General features: G+C 33.2%; 1 protein-coding gene across 1 annotated transcript; it reads right to left on the bottom strand.

The window, feature by feature from the left end:
• Positions 1-3,117: 3,117 nt before the first annotated feature.
• EMB1873 (porphyromonas-type peptidyl-arginine deiminase family protein) lies at positions 3,118-12,922 on the bottom strand. The gene is made up of 10 exons (XM_020372900.3): positions 12,744-12,922; positions 12,558-12,671; positions 12,384-12,473; positions 12,193-12,283; positions 11,973-12,028; positions 11,795-11,873; positions 11,280-11,414; positions 5,252-5,484; positions 4,040-4,198; positions 3,118-3,372 (listed from the first exon to the last, which is right to left on the bottom strand). Exons 1-10 carry the CDS (start codon positions 12,828-12,830, stop codon positions 3,289-3,291), a joined length of 1,128 nt encoding a protein of 375 aa, XP_020228489.1. The 5' UTR covers positions 12,831-12,922; the 3' UTR covers positions 3,118-3,288.
• Positions 12,923-20,043: the final 7,121 nt, after the last annotated feature.

Consider the following 20,043-nt stretch of genomic DNA (forward strand, 5'->3'; position numbering starts at 1 on the left):
TTATTTGGGCCACTCCTCTGTTCATTTTGTCATCATGTATTTACGTTGGACCTCAAAGTAAATATTATGATATTTTGTTTTAGGTTGATGACACCTCCTTTTTTCTATAAGTACACCTCCTTTTAAAAAAAATAATTAAATTTTTTTTATTTTTTTAATTTTTTTATTTTTAATTTTACATCCACAATATTTAATTTAGTACTTTTCTTTCACATATCTTTCATCTTTTTTTTAATTTTTACATGCACTCCCTTATTTTTCTTTCACCTCACCTATTTTGGTAGCATGAGAAAATTGAAAGAGAAAAAAAATGTGTGAATAAGAAGAAGAAAGTAGCAAATTGAAAGTTGAAAGTGTAAAATTAAAATTTTTTAAAAAAATTATAATATTTTATAAAAAAAATAAAAGAAGGAGGTGTACTTATAAAAAAAAAAAAGGAGGTGTATATATCATAAGCCTTTGTTTTATTGGCGCCGGCCCAACTTAAGTCAAGATCAGGATCCAAAATTGCAAATAAAGCCCAGGTCCAAACATACCGAACCAAGAATCCACAATGTCAATATCACTACGATAATATAAAATAAATAACATATGTACAGATAATATAAATTTTTTTAACATCGCTATCTAAATATAATATTTTTTAATAGTTATTTTAAAATTATATAAAAAATGTTTTCTAATTTATTAACAGTGTAACAATTTTTTATTAAACTCTTAAATTATGCCATTATAACTTATACTAACCTTTTTACACTATTTCATAACTTATTATATAAAATAATTTTATTTTTAAAATCACCATTAATGTTTTATCATATAGACTATATTTATAAAATCATAAATTAATCTAAAAGTATTTAATTATTTATATAAGTCAAAATCAATGTTTACTTATATATAACATGACTATATTATATGAAAGTGTTTTTAGAAAATTTTTATTTAACAAAATAATTTTTAGAAGTTTTTTAATTTTATATTTAATTCAATTTTTATTTATCATAATTATTAATTAGTGAAATTTTAATATTTAAAATAAATAAAAATAATAAAATATAATTTATATATTTAAATATATGTTTATTTAAATTTTAAATATAATGTAGATAGTCAAACATAGTATTTATTTATATATATAATTTATTTTAAATTTTACTTATATATAATAAACATTTAACATGTGTATTGTATATAAAGATGACTAATAAACCCATGCTAAACGTGATTTATTAAATTGATACAGGGGCGGAAATGAATATACATATTTATTCGTTTAGTCTGAGTCCTTATATGTATTATTGTACTCGTCCTCACTTTAAATTTATAAAAATGCCCATAGATTTTTTTGGAAAATTTTCTTTTTGTAACTCTTACTCTATTTTGAACTTATGTCAGATAAAATTTAATTAATATAATTTTGTAATTATTGCTCTTTGTTAAAATTTATTTAGTTTTATATTTTTTTGAAAAAAATAATTAATTTATGAGTACATGCAGGAATGAGTATACCCAATACTTGGGAAGACATAAATGAAACACATTAAAGTTCGCACCCGCTTTTGTCCTGTCTTGTTACTATTCCTAATTCTAGAGACTAAAATACTAGTATATAATAAACATTAAACCTGTGAAATACAAGGGCTAAATTACTAGTTTATGTGATATATGTTATATATAAGTGTTATAAGAGGTAGAAGTTTCACATAGGCTAATATTGTCTTTGGAAAATGATTTATATTTCAAATTGTGATATCAACATACAAAGAGATTAGTAAGAGTGGAAAGACATGTGCCATATACATAAGCCTAGTGGGTTTTTTGAAGTACAAATATGCAGAGACGGAGCCAGGATTTCAATACTGGGGGGCCGAGAATAAATAATATATAATTTATAATAAAGTTGGGTTATTCATTTAATTATACATATGAGTTTATATTAAAAATAGGGGGTGCCATATAGTAATATATATGTATATAAAAAAAAATTAAAATTGTTGGGGGGACCGTGGCACCCGTAGGTCCCCCCTTGGCTCCGTCCTTGCAAATATGCCAAGCAACGATCTTTCTTATACTTTAAAAATCAAAATATATAAATTATTTGGTAATATTTTTATTGTTACTCAATTTTTTTTAAATTACATAATCAATGAAGATAATACATGATTATCATTTATTAAATTAATGAAAAAAATACATTTTTCATAAAATTAAAACATGGTAAGGATTTGGTTATTTGGAGAATCAAAGTCACCGTAATTTTCTCTATTTTCAGCCATTAGAACAATAATTATCTTTCAAATTTCGTCAAATTTTCTAAAATGAATTAAATACTTCAGAAAAATATAAGGTATAAGAAATAGAAATAAAAATAATTTTATTTTTTAGGCTTAAACATTTTTAATCCAGGTAATATATCAGTTTTTTTGTTTTTGGTCCCTTTTTTTTTGTTCCTATTGTTACTTTTCCATCATGTATTTTATACATGATGTGTCAAATACAAAATGGTTAAAATTCACTTGAAATTGATTTATTTAACAGTCAAGTCATGCAAAGACAGTAAAAAAATAACAATAGAGACAAAAATTACAACAAAAAAAGCAGAGACAAAAAATAAACATAGGTATGTTACAAGAATATAATATTTTAAGCCTGGAAAACAAAATTCTTTTTATTTGTAATTTATATATTTTACTATAATGTTTTAATTATTTTGTAATGTTTTTAAGACACTTGGTAAAAACCTGAAAGAAAAAACATTGATCTAATAATTAAAAATGAAAAAGTCAGTCACTTTTGATTCTCGAAAATCACCTAATCCAATTCGTAAAAGTGGATACATAGTAGCAAAATAAATGTTCCACCTCAAAAGTTCCGGTTTAATCAATCGAGAAACCAAAAGTAAACCACGATTTCACCATTTAAATAATCAATTACGTTGTTTTCCACGGTTTTCCATCTATTTGCAAACATACACTTTCATGCAGCTATAGGATTTGGAGATTAGCATGCATTGTCAATAGGCGCAGACTAGCTAACCAAGTAATTTAATTAAGGAAGGGTTAAATGTTTGTAATCCCTACCAAATATGCCTCATTCTAATTTTGGTCCTTAACGAATCAAAACCTGTTCTTTATTTTGTTATAAAAACACTCGCACACATGGCTTCATTTATTGTCGCCATAATCATTTAGTAACACATGGTAAGGCATGCATAACAAAGTCAAACAAGTATTTTTGTAATCGATGGGGAAAAAACACGTATCAACAAATATTAAGAGCCGCCACTCAAATGGCTGGGTGTTGCTGAGTAATGCAGTGTATATTTCCACCGGCCAAAGCAATCTCCCTTGAACCTTCAATTCCCACAACCTAGGAACCGGCAACATTTTAAAATGTAAGTCGATAACCAGAACCAGGCACAAAAATGAGAACTAAATTTTACAGTTCATAAACAACTTATAAATACTAGAGTACAATATATAAATTAGTAATATTTTGCTACTAATAACACTGCAGATCTGCCAAACGATGGGTACACATTAGCCAGTTTTCTGGAAAACTCTACTCAATTTCAGATGGTCAAATACTCAATGATTCATGATGATAAGCTGAGAGATGAAGAGAGTTTGTTTTAAAGAGAACCAATGCAAAAACATAACTTCTTGATTGATAGTTTTAATTTTGATCTATTTCAAAAACAAACAGTTGCAATTGGAGCTACAGAAAACCTCACACACATCGTTCCCTCTTACAACACATCGCTCCCACTTCAAATTTTGACTGTCGTCTATTCCAGACATAGATGCTGGTGTGGTATTTCATTATTATGAGTAACCAACCACCAATGTTTCTTTAACCGGATATTCTTCATGTTCAGGACAAATTATACGCTAAATTCATATAATGCATTAAGAAATATTACTTGACCTACACTAACATTAGCAATTATTGCAACAAAACATGTCTTTGAAAAATTAACGTATTGCTAAAAGATTCTTTAACTAAAAAAGATTTTTTAACAATTAGTTTTACTTACTTCATGATGAGGGAAGGCCTTAGATAGGACTCGGACAGCTTCATCATCCCACTTTTTATCTCCAAATTGTGGTGCAATGATAGCTTTATTTGCAATGTAAAAGTTTACATAGGAAGCAGCAAGCCTAGTACCTTCAGGTCTCGGCTTAGCCTCATCATCCTGACAAATATAGAATAATACCAGAACAAGCATTAAATGGAAGTTGATTCTGTCTGGTTCATAATTTATCACTCAGAAGGGTATCAATATTACGTTAAACACGGTATATTTATCTTCATAAGTTGTAGCATAGCCCATAGCCATTATTAAAATATCACATTGACTCTCACTGATTACAAACCACTGTTTCTAAAATTTGTTTGGAATATTTGTCTAGTTTACGCCACCATGTTTTACTTATTTGAAAGCATAAACTGAAAACTAAAATCTTCATTCAAAAGTATGCCTTGGATAGCTGACTGGTTCCTAACTGCTTAGAAAGATCGTAGTGCTTGGCATCATAAATCACTCTAACTCCCAAAGTACATAGATTCCAGATGATCGGTTTCTAGTATTTTGCTCTTCTTGATATTACATCCCAATATCCCATTGAAAATATAACTTTTCATTCATTTTTTTGACTGCAAATGAAATTCATGTTGACCTAACATACAGAACTATCGTAGAGAGGTAACGATAGGGTTGCAACTAGCAACTAGATCTAGGACACTAAACTTTCCACTTAAGCATATACATATTCTTTTAAAGATACAATGAACCAAATACATGAGAGTAGAGAGATACAAGCCAACCAAAACAGATGTTTATTGACTCTTCATACAAATCCAAACAAGTGTACAAGTGGACTAAAACAAAATTACTGTTTACTTATGTAGTTTTCCATGTGCTACCCAATCCAATGAAAAATGTTTCACAGATGCAACCAACATTTAAACTTGGTACTAACCAAAAGGCAGTCAAGATGAATGAAAAGAATGAGCTCAAATATGACATCTTCAACTTCTATAACTAATGACTGTATGGCAACAAACTTTGCATCGCATCATTTAAAGATACACACTACAATGATAATTGGGTCACTATGATAATTATTTCTACAATTTTTTAATTGAAGGAAATAATAACGATAGCTTAATCTTCTTTATTATTATTCACAATCATGAGAGAGAAAAATAAATGGAAAAGGGAATAAATAAGAAGTTGGTTGTTTACCTGAAAAATCCCAGCAGCCTCTTTCTCTGTCATATAGAGTGGACCAGGAACATGGAGTTTAATGATTTCAAACTTTCTACCATTAGCATCTGTTTCACTTGAAAGCAAAGAATATGCTTCTACAGATCTTTCATGCTGAGGATCAGTTTCATCGTCAGTCCAGGACAGCAGAACCACACCAGGCCTCACAAAACAGCACATGTTATCAATATGACCATTTGTATCATCATCTCCTGTATAAACGATGCATATTAGAATGTAGAAAATAGATAAAATCTAAAGACCACTTCAAACCTATGTGTCACAATATTTCCAGTCTCCAGATTATCTCTACAGTGGGACAGTTATATGCTCTTAAAAAAGACTACCTTGGTTGGAGTTCAAGCATGAAAAAAGTAGCAGTGCGACAAAGTTAGTAGCAACATAAGGGTCCTCAAAGACGGTCATAAAAACATCATAACAAAATAAAACGACTACCAGATTCTTGTTTCTTTCCGTAGAAAATTAGCTGTAAAGTTTGTTAAGATAATTCTATAAGATATAGTTTAGATATACTAGTTTATCTTCTCTTTAGTCAGTTTTATCTAAATCCCTAAACTTTAGGGATTGATTATGTTTTATGCCTATTTATTTTATTGTACCCATTCAGATTTAATAATAAGAAATTATTCATATTCAAGTTGGTACCAGAGCACTCTGGTCCAGGAACCCTAATACAGCCGCTAACATTTAGGGTTTCTAGGTTTTTCGAATTTTGTCTGCGGTTGCCGGAATTGACACCGCCTGCACACTCAGAGGTCGCCGATCGGCCTCTCGGTCACGAGCCGCCGTCATCCGCTGCCTCACGCGCTCCCACGCGCGGTTCTCGTTGAGGAAGCTCGCCGACGCGTGGGCTTCACGCGCCGCCCTACCAGCCTCCGTTTGCGACGTGGTTTACTTCGTTGGACTCGTCGGCCCTCCCTCTTCTCGTTTTGACCCTTTTCAGGTTGTGGGTCACACTCTAGGTGGTCTGTTGGAGGTCGTTTGGTTGCGGCCTCGGAGTTTCGTGGTCGTTTGGTGTTGATTGGTTGCTGTCTCGGAGTTTTGTGGCTGTTAGGTTTCTGTTCGTGGTTGATTGTTTGATGTTTTTCTTCTTTTTCTCCTCATGGCAGAGATTCCCAAGGAGAACCCAAAAATTGAATCTTCCAAAAGGGGGCTGGTCTCCTTTGCCTTTTCTGGATCACCTACTATTACATCTGAAAAGCTTAATGGTAAAAATTATTTGGATTGGTCCACTGCGGTTGAAATGTGGTTTTTAGGTCAGGGTCTCTATGATCATCTTACTAAAAGGGCGTCCGAAGTTGATAAAGAGGTGAGAGATGAATGGCAACGGACAGATTATCAACTTGTATCTCTATTGTGGCAGTCCATTGAGCCTAAATTAATGGTGCATTTTCATCCGTACAAGACATGCTATGATATTTGGAAGAAGGCTCGAAATGTCTATGCCAATGATATCCAAAGAATATACGAGTCTGTTCATGGTCTGGCAACTCTTCGTATGGTTGATAATGATTTGCCGACGTATTTGAATCGTGCTCAATCCACTATTGATGAGCTCAAGCTAATGTTGGTTAGTGATGATGCTCAACAAATATTAAACAAACTTGATAATATGTTTATGGTGTTCATCCTTCAAGGACTCCACAAAGATTACGGATCTGTTCGAGATCAAATCTTGACAAATCCTGTCATTCCTACAGTAGAAGAACTCATAGATCGATTGATTCGGGTCCCTTCACCAGAGGCAGATCCTCACACAGAATCTGAGTCCTCTGCTTTTATCTCTAGCACAGCTGACAGTGGAAGTCGAGGGCGTGGTCGAGGTCGTGGTCGCGGTAAAGGGGGTAGAGGAAACCTCCATTGTACCTACTGTCAGAGAGATGGACATATACGAGATAGGTGTTATTCCTTGCATGGCTTTCCGAGCAAGACAGCTAATGTGGCTCAATCTCCAACTTCAGTTCCAGAGCTCAAGATTGAACCGGAGGGCAATCATCCAATCACATTATCTACCGATGATTATCAAGAGTATCTTCAATTCAAGGCAACTAAACAGGCCTCTTCTTCCATCACTGTTACTCATACTGGTAATTCTACAGTCTGTCCCTCTCATTCTACGTCTATTGGACCTTGGGTTTTGGACTCCGGTGCTTCTGATCACCTAACTGGTAATGTCTCCCTTTTCCCTAACCTATCATCTCCTAGAACTCCACACCATATCACTCTTGCAGATGGGTCAAAAGTCCAAGCCACTGGTATTGGTCAAATATCAACTCTCCCATCACTACCATTAAAATCTGTTTTACTAGTTCCTGGATGTCCCTTTAATTTGATTTCTATAAGTAAGTTGACTCGGTCACTAAACTGTGTCATAACCTTCACTTCTGATTCTTTCTTGATACAGGACCGGAGTACGGGACAGACGATTGGAGCCGGATCTGAATCACATGGTCTCTACTACCTTCAGCCTTCTACCTCTACCATATGTGCATCTATTGAGTCTCCTGGTTTAATTCATCGTCGCCTGGGTCATCCAAGCTTGAATAAATTAAAGAAAATGGTACCTCATTTCTCACGGTTAGAGTCCTTAGAGTGTGAGTCGTGTCAATTAGGAAAGCATGTTAGAACTTCTTTTCCTAATAGTATTAATAGTCGAGCTATGTCTCCTTTTGATGTTATTCATTCTGATGTTTGGGGTCCTAGTCGCACTCCTTCTCTTTTAGGACATAGGTATTACGTCACCTTTATTGATGATTTTTCTAGATGTACTTGGATATTTTTAATGAAAAATCGTTCTGAGTTATTCAATATTTTCCTAAGTTTCTATTCGGAGATCAAAACTCAATTTGGCAAAGTAATTCGAATTTTATGAAGTGATAATGCTAAAGAATATTTTTCAGATTGCTTCAAATCATTTATGGCTTCCCATGGCATTCTACATCAATCTAGTTGCCCTCATACACCTCAACAAAATGGTGTAGCTGAGCGAAAACATAGACATATTGTGGACACTGCTCGTACTCTTTTATTGAATGTCAATGCACCCCCAAAGTTGTGGGGCGATGCTGTCCTCACTGCAGGGTATTTAATAAATCGAATGCCATTATCTGTCTTGAATGATCAAGTACCTCATTCCCTATTATACCCATTGGATCCCCTTTATTCTGTTCATCCTCGTGTCTTTGGCTGTACCTGTTTTGTCCATGATCTTTTCTCAGGACGTGCTAAGTTGTCTGCTCGGGCCATCAAATGTGTTTTCTTAGGATACTCCCGTGTCCAAAAGGGATACCGTTGTTACTCTCCTGCTATGCATCGATTTTACACCAGTGCAGATGTCACTTTCTTTGAAGATACACCATATTTTATTGCCACAGATGTTTCTCCTGTTGACTCAGATCTCCTCTCTCAGGTATTGCCTATTCCTCATTTTGATCATAGTGTGCCTCCTACCACACCTGTTACTTTAGAGGCACCAGATCCTCCCGCACTACCAGGGTCTGACCATCCCCTACACCGATTTGGGATAACCTATGAGCGTCAATCACATACTGTTGTCCCTCCCAATGATTCTTCAATTGAGTCATGTGATTCTACTCCTGCTTCAATCTCCTCACCTACTCCGGCCCCACCTACCTCAGTTGACTTGCCCATTGCTCTTCGTAAAGGTAGTCGTTCTACTTGTAATCCTCATCCTATTTATAACTTTCTTTCATATCATCGTTTGTCTCCTACCTATTATGCTTTTGTCTCTGCTATTTCCTCTATTACCATTCCCAAGACAGTCCAGGAGGCCTTAACCCATCCAGGATGGCGTCAAGCAATGATTGATGAGATGACAGCTTTAGACTCCAACCACACTTGGGTACTTGTCCCACCTCCGCCTGGAAAATCTGTTGTTGGTTGTCGGTGGGTATTTAATGTTAAAGTGGGCCCTGATGGACAGGTGGATAGATTGAAAGCTCGTCTTGTGACTAAGGGATACACGCAAGTATATGGTTTGGATTACAGTGACACCTTCTCTCCAGTTGCGAAGATGGCCTCAGTTCGTCTCTTTTTAGTTATGGCTACTATGAGGCATTGGCCTTTGTTTCAATTAGACATCAAAAATGCCTTCTTACATGGTGATTTGGAGGAGGAGATTTATATGGATCAACCTCCTGGGTTTGTTGCTCGAGGGGGGTCTGGTCTTGTATGTAAATTACAAAAGTCCTTGTATGGCCTCAAACAATCACCTTGTGCTTGGTTTGGTCGGTTTAGCAGAGTTATACAGGAATTTGGAATGATCCGCTGCGAGACAGACCACTCTGTCTTCTTTAGACGCTCATCGACACATAGATTTATCTATCTTGTTGTTTATGTAGATGATATTGTGATTACAGGTGATGATCAGGAGGGCATCAAGGCACTGAAGCAACACTTATTTAAACACTTTCAAACTAAGGATTTAGGTCCCCTACGTTATTTCCTCGGGATTGAGGTCGCTCAGTCAAAGTCCGGTATTGCTATTTCTCAGAGAAAATATGCCCTTGATATTTTAGAAGAGACTGGACTTACAGATTGTAAGCCAGTTGACACTCCCATGGATCCTAATGTGAAGCTTATGCCTAATCAGGGGGAGCCTTATCCTGACCTAGGGAGATATCGGAGATTAGTGGGAAAATTGAATTATCTCACTATGACCAGACCTGATATATCCTTTTCTGTCAGTGTTGTAAGTCAGTTTCTTAACTCTCCCTGTAAGAGTCATTGGCTTGCAGTTGTTCGAATCCTTAGATACATCAAAAGATCACCAGGAAAAGGACTTGTTTACAATGATAGAGGACATACAAACATTATTGGATATTCAGATGCAGATTGGGCAGGTGATGCAAGTGATAGGCGGTCAACATCAGGCTATTGTGTCTTCATGGGTGGTAATCTTGTCTCATGGAAGAGTAAAAAGCAAAGTGTTGTTGCACGATCAAGTACAGAAGCAGAATATCGTGCTATGGCTCACATCACATGTGAGCTCTTGTGGCTAAAATTCTTAATTCAAGAGTTGCAGTTTTGCAAGGTTGGTCATATGGAACTAGTTTGTGATAACCAGTCAGCTTTATACCTCTCCTCTAATCCAGTTTTTCATGAGAGAACAAAGCATATAGAGGTTGACTGCCATTTCATCAAAGAAAAGATCCTCTCCGGTGTCATCAAGACCTCCTCAGTTTGCTCCAAGGATCAACTTGCAGATATCTTTACTAAATCTTTACGAGGTCCTAGGATAACATATATATGTAACAAGCTAGATGCATATGATATATATGCTCCAGCTTGAGGGGGAGTGTTAAGATAATTCTATAAGATATAGTTTAGATATACTAGTTTATCTTCTCTTTAGTCAGTTTTATCTAAATCCCTAAACTTTAGGGATTGATTATGTTTTATGCCTATTTATTTTATTGTACCCATTCAGATTTAATAATAAGAAATTATTCATATTCAAGTAAGTTTAAGGCCAAATTCGTAATTCCTGGTTACCAGGCAGAATCTCCAGATTTTGGGATCAGCTTTCATCCAAAGAAAGATGGAAAGAAATCTGTCAATTTTACCTTATTTTTAGTTTCATTCTTCAATGCAGAAAGTACTTGGGTGACACAATCAATATACGAGTAATTGTGAAGGTCTGGAGCCTTTTATGTAAATGGTGAAATCATGATCAAATGCACAGAAGCTAATTTCCTGGCAGAAAGTGCATTCAGCACAAGAGAACAGACAGTTTTTTACTTATCATACAAGTATCATTATATGGTTGAATCAAAAAAAAAAAAATTCTCAAAAGAATAATTTTTCGTGTCAGGAAATAAATCTGTATCAACTATCAAACCTTGTACCACACAACTCGTGATTAATGGTACATATGATTTTTTTTCACTGAATATCCTGATTAAAAAAACACCATCAAATTAAGAGAAATTCTTAGTCTAAAAAGGTCAACATCAAGTTTATATACCGTATAATCCACGAGGCAACCATATAACCTTCCTGACTCCAAGATATGTCTTAAGTTCATCCTCTATTTGGTTCTTACTCAAGTGAGGGTTCCTGTTTTTGTTCAAGAGGCACTCTTCTGTGGTAAGACAAGTTCCTGAAGGAAGAAAAAATTTCTCAAGTAAACAGAAAAACTGTAAAGTTATAATCATTAATTCATTAAGAAGATCCAGGTATAGAGCAGTAAATCTAAGTATACACGATCTGATATCAGGACAGATTGAAATGAAAGTGATGAAAATGATCTAAATCACATCCGTGGATACAACTAATAAAATGTTGTCCTGCGTAGCTGCCACTTATCCTAGTTCCTGAATAAACCAGCCGTAAAACTATGGTTATTTATAGATGTAAACATTCCAAATACCAAGCATGTAGTATCCAGTCAAATTCTATTTTATATCCATAGTTTGGTTAAATATTTCTTTAAACTAGAAAAATGCATATTCAACAAGGCAACAAATGTATATCTCTTACCTTCTCCATCTACATGGATGCTTCCACCTTCAAGCACCATCGAATGAGGAAATCTAGGAATCTTCTCAATTTCCAAAATCTAGCAAAGCAAACCAAATGATGAAAAAAAAAAAATCAGGTGAGCCATTCACACAGCCAAATAAATATATAAATAAGTGAAACATTCAACTTTCGAAACCTTCTTAGCCACAAGCAAATCAAGAGTCCAATCACTGTAACATCCATCTTCCAAACCTGAAAAGTTTATAAAATTCCACTAGTGAAGAACCAACAATCAACACATACTAATACTAATCAAATCACATATGCATCTTCTAACCATATATTCTTCAAATCACACATTCTAACTATCCATCTTCGAATAAAAAGATCCACATATGAAGAGTCCAAGCGCTTACCTCCCCAACTATTAAAATTCCAGTCAATCCCCGCAATCCTGTGATCCGCATCAGCAGATTCCAGCGCGGTCGTGCTTCTTCTCACAACAAACTATTGAACAAAGCAAACCACACTGTGCATGCTTATAAACGGAAACACACATTGCTGACATGAGCAAAGAATTCATGAGTGTAGAAGGAGAGAGACTCACAGTGGGTCCAGTATCACGAAACCAAGAATCATTCATGCTCATCTCAACGACTCTGACATGTTCCGGTAGCTGACTCCGCGCATTCTCCCACTGAGATTGTACAACAAAGGAAGCGTCACCAAAACGACACCGTCCATTAATTAATAATAATAATAATAATAATATGTAAGATACCTGCGCAGAACTAACACAAACGGTTACAGGCTCGAAACTTGAGATCGCAGACGCCACCCTGGCAAAGACACGTTGGGCGTGAACGGCAGCGTCTCGCCAATTATCGGCGCGTTCCTGTCACGCAACAGCACTCAGTTTGTCATAAGAAAAAGAAAGACTAAGGGAGTTTGGACGTCGTGTGCTCACAGGCCAACCCATCCAACACTGCGAGTGCCTTTCCCACTCCGCAGGCATGTGAAATCCTACAGAAGACGGTGTTCCGTTTAGATGCATCACTATATTCTCGCTTCACTTTCCTCTCTAATTCAGAACAACCAAAACTTCAGTGTCTCACACTCACACGCACACACTACTGGATAAAGAATCTGGGGGTGGTAAATTAATTTTTTATATATAAATTAATCTTGTTAATTAAAAAAATAATAGAATTTCTCATTTTTTACTATTTTTTTTAATGTTATTATAATTAATAATATGATAATATATATATATATATAAAAATAGAAAAGTTTAGAAGAGTCCTCCTGTCATAATTAACGTGTTCCTCTGCACGCAGAGACGCTACAAGTACTTATGTACTGCTTTATTGATTACTCAATGAATTCTGTGTGTAAACTCGTGGCTTGTTTGGTAAAGTAGAAATAAGCAAAAAAAAAAGGATAAAAAAAGTAAAAATAAAAGAGTGAAAACAAGATAGGATGTTCAATACTCGAAAATAAATAACAGTGTGAAAAATTAAAAAATGGAAAATTTCATCTATTATTTATTTATTTCTCTATATATTATTTTTCATATATTTTTATTTATTTATTTTTAATCAAATTTTTATTTTTTTTATTTATTATTCCTCTTTATTCTGTATTTTGGACTCGAGTTTCAAGTTCGGGGAGCTGGGATTGGCGGCAAGAGAAAAAGGAATCGCGTGACTGTGAATCTGTGATTGTGGTTCAGGTTTCATATACTCTTTTATATTCTCATGTACGAATTTTTTTTTTTTTTTCAACTTTTAATTAAAATAAGAATAGATGAAAATACGGAAGTTTAAGACTTTGTTTAGATTTGAGGATGGAAAAGGGAGAGTGAAAAAGGAGAGATTTGAAGGAAAATTGAATGGAAAGTGAAGTTATTTGGATTAAGGGAAAGTGAGAAGAAAGTATAGAGAAAATTTGTGAGTAAATTGATTGATGTGATAGATAAAATTAAAATTTTTAATTGATAATTGTGTAAGATTACTATTTTGCCCTTTAGTTAAAAAAGATTTTTAATTATTATAATTAAAAGATAAATATATAAATTTTAACTAAAAAATTATAAAATATTAATTTAAAAATAATTTAATTTAAATATTTGCTTTAAATTTAATGATAGATAAAAATTAAAAATTTAATAGATGAATATATAATTTACACTTTTACCGTTGGATTAAAAATGAGTATAATATTATTTATTGTAAATAATAATAATTACAATAAAATTATATTAATAGGTATAATTTATTAAAAAATTAATAAATAATGATAAGAATAATAATAAATATTAGAAAAATGATAAGAATCATAATAAATAATAATGATACTAATTATAATAAATAATATTAATATTAATAAAAATGAAAATAATAATATTTATAATAATAAATAATAATATTTATAATAATAAATAATAATAACAAAATATATTATGATAATTATATTTTGTAAAACAAAATTTGATACTCATAACGGGTCGTTCTGGGTTACAAATTAACCCACAACGTCCATCTATGAAACGGCCCGTTCCCAAAGTGGAACGGCCCGTTCTGAGTTCGCATTTTGCACATAAAATTTATTTTTGGAACAGGTCGTTCTGGGTTCCACTGGAAGCGAAAATACCCCAGCATAATCGATTATGCTTGGCCACATAATCGATTATGCTCAGCCATAATCGATTATGCAAGGCCATAATCGATTATGTGGCCAACCATAATCGATTATGCTTCCTTCGTACAATCGATTATGCATGCATAGGACATGGGCATTTCGAGGTTTTCACAAATCCTACGTGGCTTTCTTATCCTTTCTTCGCTTTTGTGCGAGGACGCGAACCACGCTTCTCCCCCCTTTTCTTCGTCTTTCCGTCGTCGCAAATCACCGGAAACAAACAACAATTTTCTTCGCCTTTCCTTACTCGTGAACAGTAAATCCCTGTAAACAAACACTACCTAAGGGAAAGTGAGTAGAAAGTGTAGAGAAAGTTTGTGAGTGAATTGATTGATGTGATAGATAAAAATGAATTTTTTAATTGATGATTTTGTAAGATTATTATTTTGCCCTTAAGTTAAAAAAAGTTTATAATTATTATAATTAAAAGATAAATATAAAAAATTTAACTAAAAAAATAAATATAAAATCTTAATTTAAAATTAATTTAATTTAAATATTAGCTTTAAATTTAATGATAGATAAAAATTAAAAATTTAATAGATGAATATGTAATTTACATTTTTACTCTTGGATTAAAAATGAGTAGAATATTATTTATTGTAAATAATAATAATTACAATAAAATTATATTAATAGGTATAATTTATTAAAAAAATAAAATAAGGATAATAATAATAATAAATATTAGAAAAATAATAAGAATCATAATAAATAATAATGATACTAATTATAATAAATAATAATATTATTAATAATAATGATAATAATAATAATATTTATAATAATAAATAATAATAACAAAATATATTATGATAATTATATTTTTTAACATTATTTTATTAATGTTTATGAAAGTGTTATTATTTAATTTTATAAACATGTATTACTTTATTTTTTTTATATTTTCACTTTTTGATATCAATATTTAAATAATAGAATTTTCTTAATATAAAAAAAATGTACAATAAAATTTTTGAAAGTTAAATAATAAATTAAAAAAATTGATAAATCATTGACATAAATTAGAATGAAATGAAGATACATTTTGTTAATTGTACAAGTTAATTTTTACCAATTAAAAAATTAAGAATTTTTTAAATAAACAATAATTAAATATGACCAGAACGACCCGTTTTGGGATTACAAATTAACCCACAACTGCCATGTGTGAAATGGTCCGTTTCCAAAGTAGAACGGTCCGTTCTGAGTTCGCATATTTGCGAAAATATGCCACCATAATCGATTATGTATGGCACATAATCGATTATGGGCTGGATTATGCCTCAGCATAATCGATTATGTCAGCCCATAATCGATTATGTGCCATACATAATCGATTATGGGCTGGCATAATCGATTATGCTGAGGCATAAGCTAGCCCATAATCGATTATATGTCATGCATAATCGATTATGTACCTCCATTCTTCATCTCTTTTCAGGCTTTGGGGCAGGGGTATTATCGAGTTTTCTCAATTCTTACATGGCTTTCATCTCTTTTCTTCGCAAAAACGCGAGGAACGCCAACGCGGTTTCTCTCGCTTTTCTTCACTTTTCTTTCGGTGTAAATCAGCAGAACCAAACGTGCACTTTCTTCACTTTTCTTTCGTCGTGAACAATAAATCAACGGAAATAGGAACTTAGGGATTGGTGTATTGACAATAACATCCTCTAAGGCGAGGCTATGAAGTACTATAAATAACTTTTTTGCACTAAGGAGACTCTTACTCGAGCCTTACCTAAAGGTAGTATTTGCCCCCTCCCTCTTGAGGCGATGAGTGCCTTCATTGCCTTAGTTACCAAGGGGGAGGTGCATGCCACCCTTCTTGCTAAGAAATTTTATAAAGCGCATGGCTTAGACAGGTTCCAACCATTTTCTTTAAAATGGTTTGGCAAAAGGTGGGTGATGATATTTGGAAATTTGTAGCAAATGCCTTTGCCGTGGGCCATTTTGATCCCTAAGTGACTAATACACTTCTTGTCCCGATCCCCAAAAATTGACATGCCTCTTTAGTTTAAAGATTTTCAACCTATCAGTCTTTTTAATGTGATTCATATATTACCATCTAAGGTTTTGGTGTGTCGAGAATGACCTTTCTTGCAACAAATTATTAGCCCGCTTCAAAGCAGATTTATCCTGAAAAAAGTACCAAGGAGAATGCTATTGTTTTGCATGAGGTTATTCATCATATGCAAAAATCTAAGGGGAAGAATAAGGATGTGATTTTTAAGCTTGATCTTAAAAAAGCTTATGATCATATTGATTGGGAGTTTTTGAGGCGAACTCTAAACCTTATTGGATTTCTTGATATTATCATATCTCTTATCATGCATGGTATCTCTTCTACCAAGCTTACTCTTTTGTGGAATGGTTGTAGGACTGGACCCTTTGCTCCAGTGAGGGATCTCTTTCAAGGTGATCCATTTTCTCCATACCTATTTATTCTTTGTATGGAAATATTAGGCATCATGATTTCTCATGTAGTCACCAAAGGGAGTTGGAAACCTCTTAGACTTACAACCTCTAGTCCTCCTATTTCACATCTTATGTTTTATTGATGATGTTCTTCTTTTTAATTTACCAAGGTTGATCCTTCTTAAGCTCGTCGGGTTGCTAATTTGTTGGAAAACTTCTGTCATATGTCGGGTATGAAGGTCAACTTGGACAAGTCAAAAGCATTTGCTTCTAAAGGGGTAGATAGGAGAACGCAGGAGTTGGTAAAGAGTACCACACAAATTAGTTTTAATGATTGTTCCTGTAAGGAGGACCATAGGTTGCACGTGGTTGGCTAGAGAACGATTACTAGGCCTAAACACCAAGGTGGGTTGGGTGTGAGAACGTACGACTGGGCATCAGAACACTACTTTGCTAGGGAAGCTGATATGGGAGCTTATAAATCCTACTGGCTAGCTTTGGGCTTCATTAATACAAGATATTTATCTGAGAGGTGCCAATATCTTTCAAGCAGAATAGCATTAGGGCTCACCACATGGAATGCTATTCAGCAAGCCATGGTTTGTCTCAAAGATGGTTTTGTGATGAAATTGGGTGATGGATCTACAGATTTTTCGTTCCAGTCGTAGGCATTGAAGACATCTATTGCTCTACATATTCCCTAGGTGGACATCCATGGTTTGAATTTGTCAGTTAAGGAAGTTTGGATCGACTCTCATTGGCAGCTACCGCATTTGTGTATTGTTATTCCAACTCCGGTGGTGGATGTTATTTTAGCCATTAGACCCCATTTGGTGGAAGGGATTCAAGATGTTTGGGTTTGGAAGCATGATGTGTCTTGCACGTACTCTTCCAAGAGTGCCTATAAGTGGTTGATTGAGAATGCATTTGACTCCCCTTCGAGTGACTCTTGGAATTGGTTTTGGAAATTCCACCTTCTAGCAACCGTGCAGTTTTTTCTTTCGTAAGTCCTCCATCTTGCTATCCTAGTGTGTTTTATTCTGGTCTCAACATATCATCAATTTTGGGACATGCTCAAGGTGTCAACTTATTGTGGAGATAGTTTTACATTCTCTTTTCCTTTGCCATGATGTAATGAGTATTTGGCGTCATTGCAATATCTCCTTCATAACTCATCCTTTGGACGAGGGGGCTGTTGTAGTTTGGCTCAAGGTTATTGGTTTTTAAGTTTGGTCTCCTGGTCCCTATTGTTATGTGGCTTATCTGGTTGGAAAGGAACCATTTGGTCTTTGAAAATGGTAACTTTCAGGTCATGGCATTATGTTTAAAGCAATGTCCTTGTGGAACAATCCCACACAACGTTTACAACTATGTCTGCTCTTAACATGCCATCTAGATGGGTGGCTTGGCTTCCTCCTCAAGATGACGTTGTTGCTTTGAATGTGGATGGCAATTTTTTAGGTAACAACTTCGTGGCTGGCTTCGGTGGTTTGTGTTGTGATCATAACAATCACTTTCTTTGGGGTTTCTATGACTGTTGTGGCCATGTTTCTATCTTGCATGCGGAAATACTTGCTCTTCTTAGAGGCCTCGAGTTTTGTTAGGACATGGGGTATAGGAATATCTATTACTCCAACTTCTTACAAGTGGTGAATCTTTTACAGAAGGAAGCCAACATGCATCATTGTTATGCAAATGAGCTTCTATTGGTTCAACGGTGGATAGCTCGTGCTTGAGTTTGTTCTTTATCTCACATCTTGCGTTAAGGGAACTCCAGCATTGATGCTCTGGCAAAGACGTAAGCTACTTTTGGTCTTTTGTTCGTGGATCTCAACGTGGCACCCTCGTTCCTCACTTCAACCTTATATGTGGATGCTCAAACGTTGTTGTTACTAGGCTTTAATTGTTTGTTTTAGTTCCTCCTTTTTTTTGCCTTCTTTTTCTCTTATAACAAAAAAAGAATGTAGAAATTGAATCCAATATTAAGAAAACTCACAACAATTCATACACTTTACTTAACCAATTGAACATTTGATATAAGATACTATTTAAACTAATCAATAAAAAAATTATAATCACAATTTAAATATAAATATCCATAAAAAAAATCTAATTCAATTAATTGAATAGAGTATATTTAATATTTTCAAACTCCCATAATATCATTTTCATTTTTATGGATAAAAAAGTACATAGCGTAATTCATGAGAGAAAAAATGTCCCTTCCTAATCTTCTTTTATGTTATTTTTAAATTATAACATGAAGGATGTATTATATCATATTATATATATATATATATATGAGGAGGGTTCAAATGACACCGGTGTAACTTTAACTAAGTGTTACACTGTTCAATAACTTTAACTAAGTGTTACACTGTTCAATAACTTTATATTAATTGTGAATTTTGTAAATCTAACCGTTAGATTAAAAGTTTATATCCCTTAGATCATATATACAAAATTTTATATTAATCCAAGATGATTTGATACTTCATTTTTATAAAACAAAATTGACGTAATATATTTATTTCAAAATATACTAAAATATGAACACTTTGATTGCCCTCAAGTTGTTGTTCAATTTTAACAAAATTTGATATACACATATAAAGTGATATGAACTTTCAATTTAACGGTTGGATTTACAAAATTCACAATTAATATAAAATTATTGAGCGGTGTAACACTTAGTTAAAGTTACACCAGTGTCATTTGAACCCTCCTCTATATATATATATATATAATATTATTAAATGAGTTAATTCTTTTAACAATCTTATTTAAAGTTAATTCAATTTAAATTAATAATTTACTTAATAAAAATAATAATGTGTTAGTAAATAAAGTATATAATTCATTATTTAATATACTAATTTTTTTGCCCATTTTTTATGCAACAAATATAAACATACAATTACTTTTATTTTTTTAACTCTATTTTTAATACATCACTTAATTTTTATTATTTAATATTATAAAATTTATATTATGTATTGTATGAAAATTATACTCTTTTCACCCCCATAATAAATATCACTTTAATATTTTTACATAGAAAAATAAAACTAATACTTTCTTTGTGTTATATTAAGTATAATTTCAATATTTAAAAAATATGTTAAATTTTTTTTTTATTATTAATCTAA

This window comes from Cajanus cajan, chromosome 5 (assembly GCF_000230855.2).
Source record: "Cajanus cajan strain Asha chromosome 5, NIPB_CcT2T_4, whole genome shotgun sequence".
Lineage (NCBI taxonomy): Eukaryota > Viridiplantae > Streptophyta > Magnoliopsida > Fabales > Fabaceae > Cajanus > Cajanus cajan.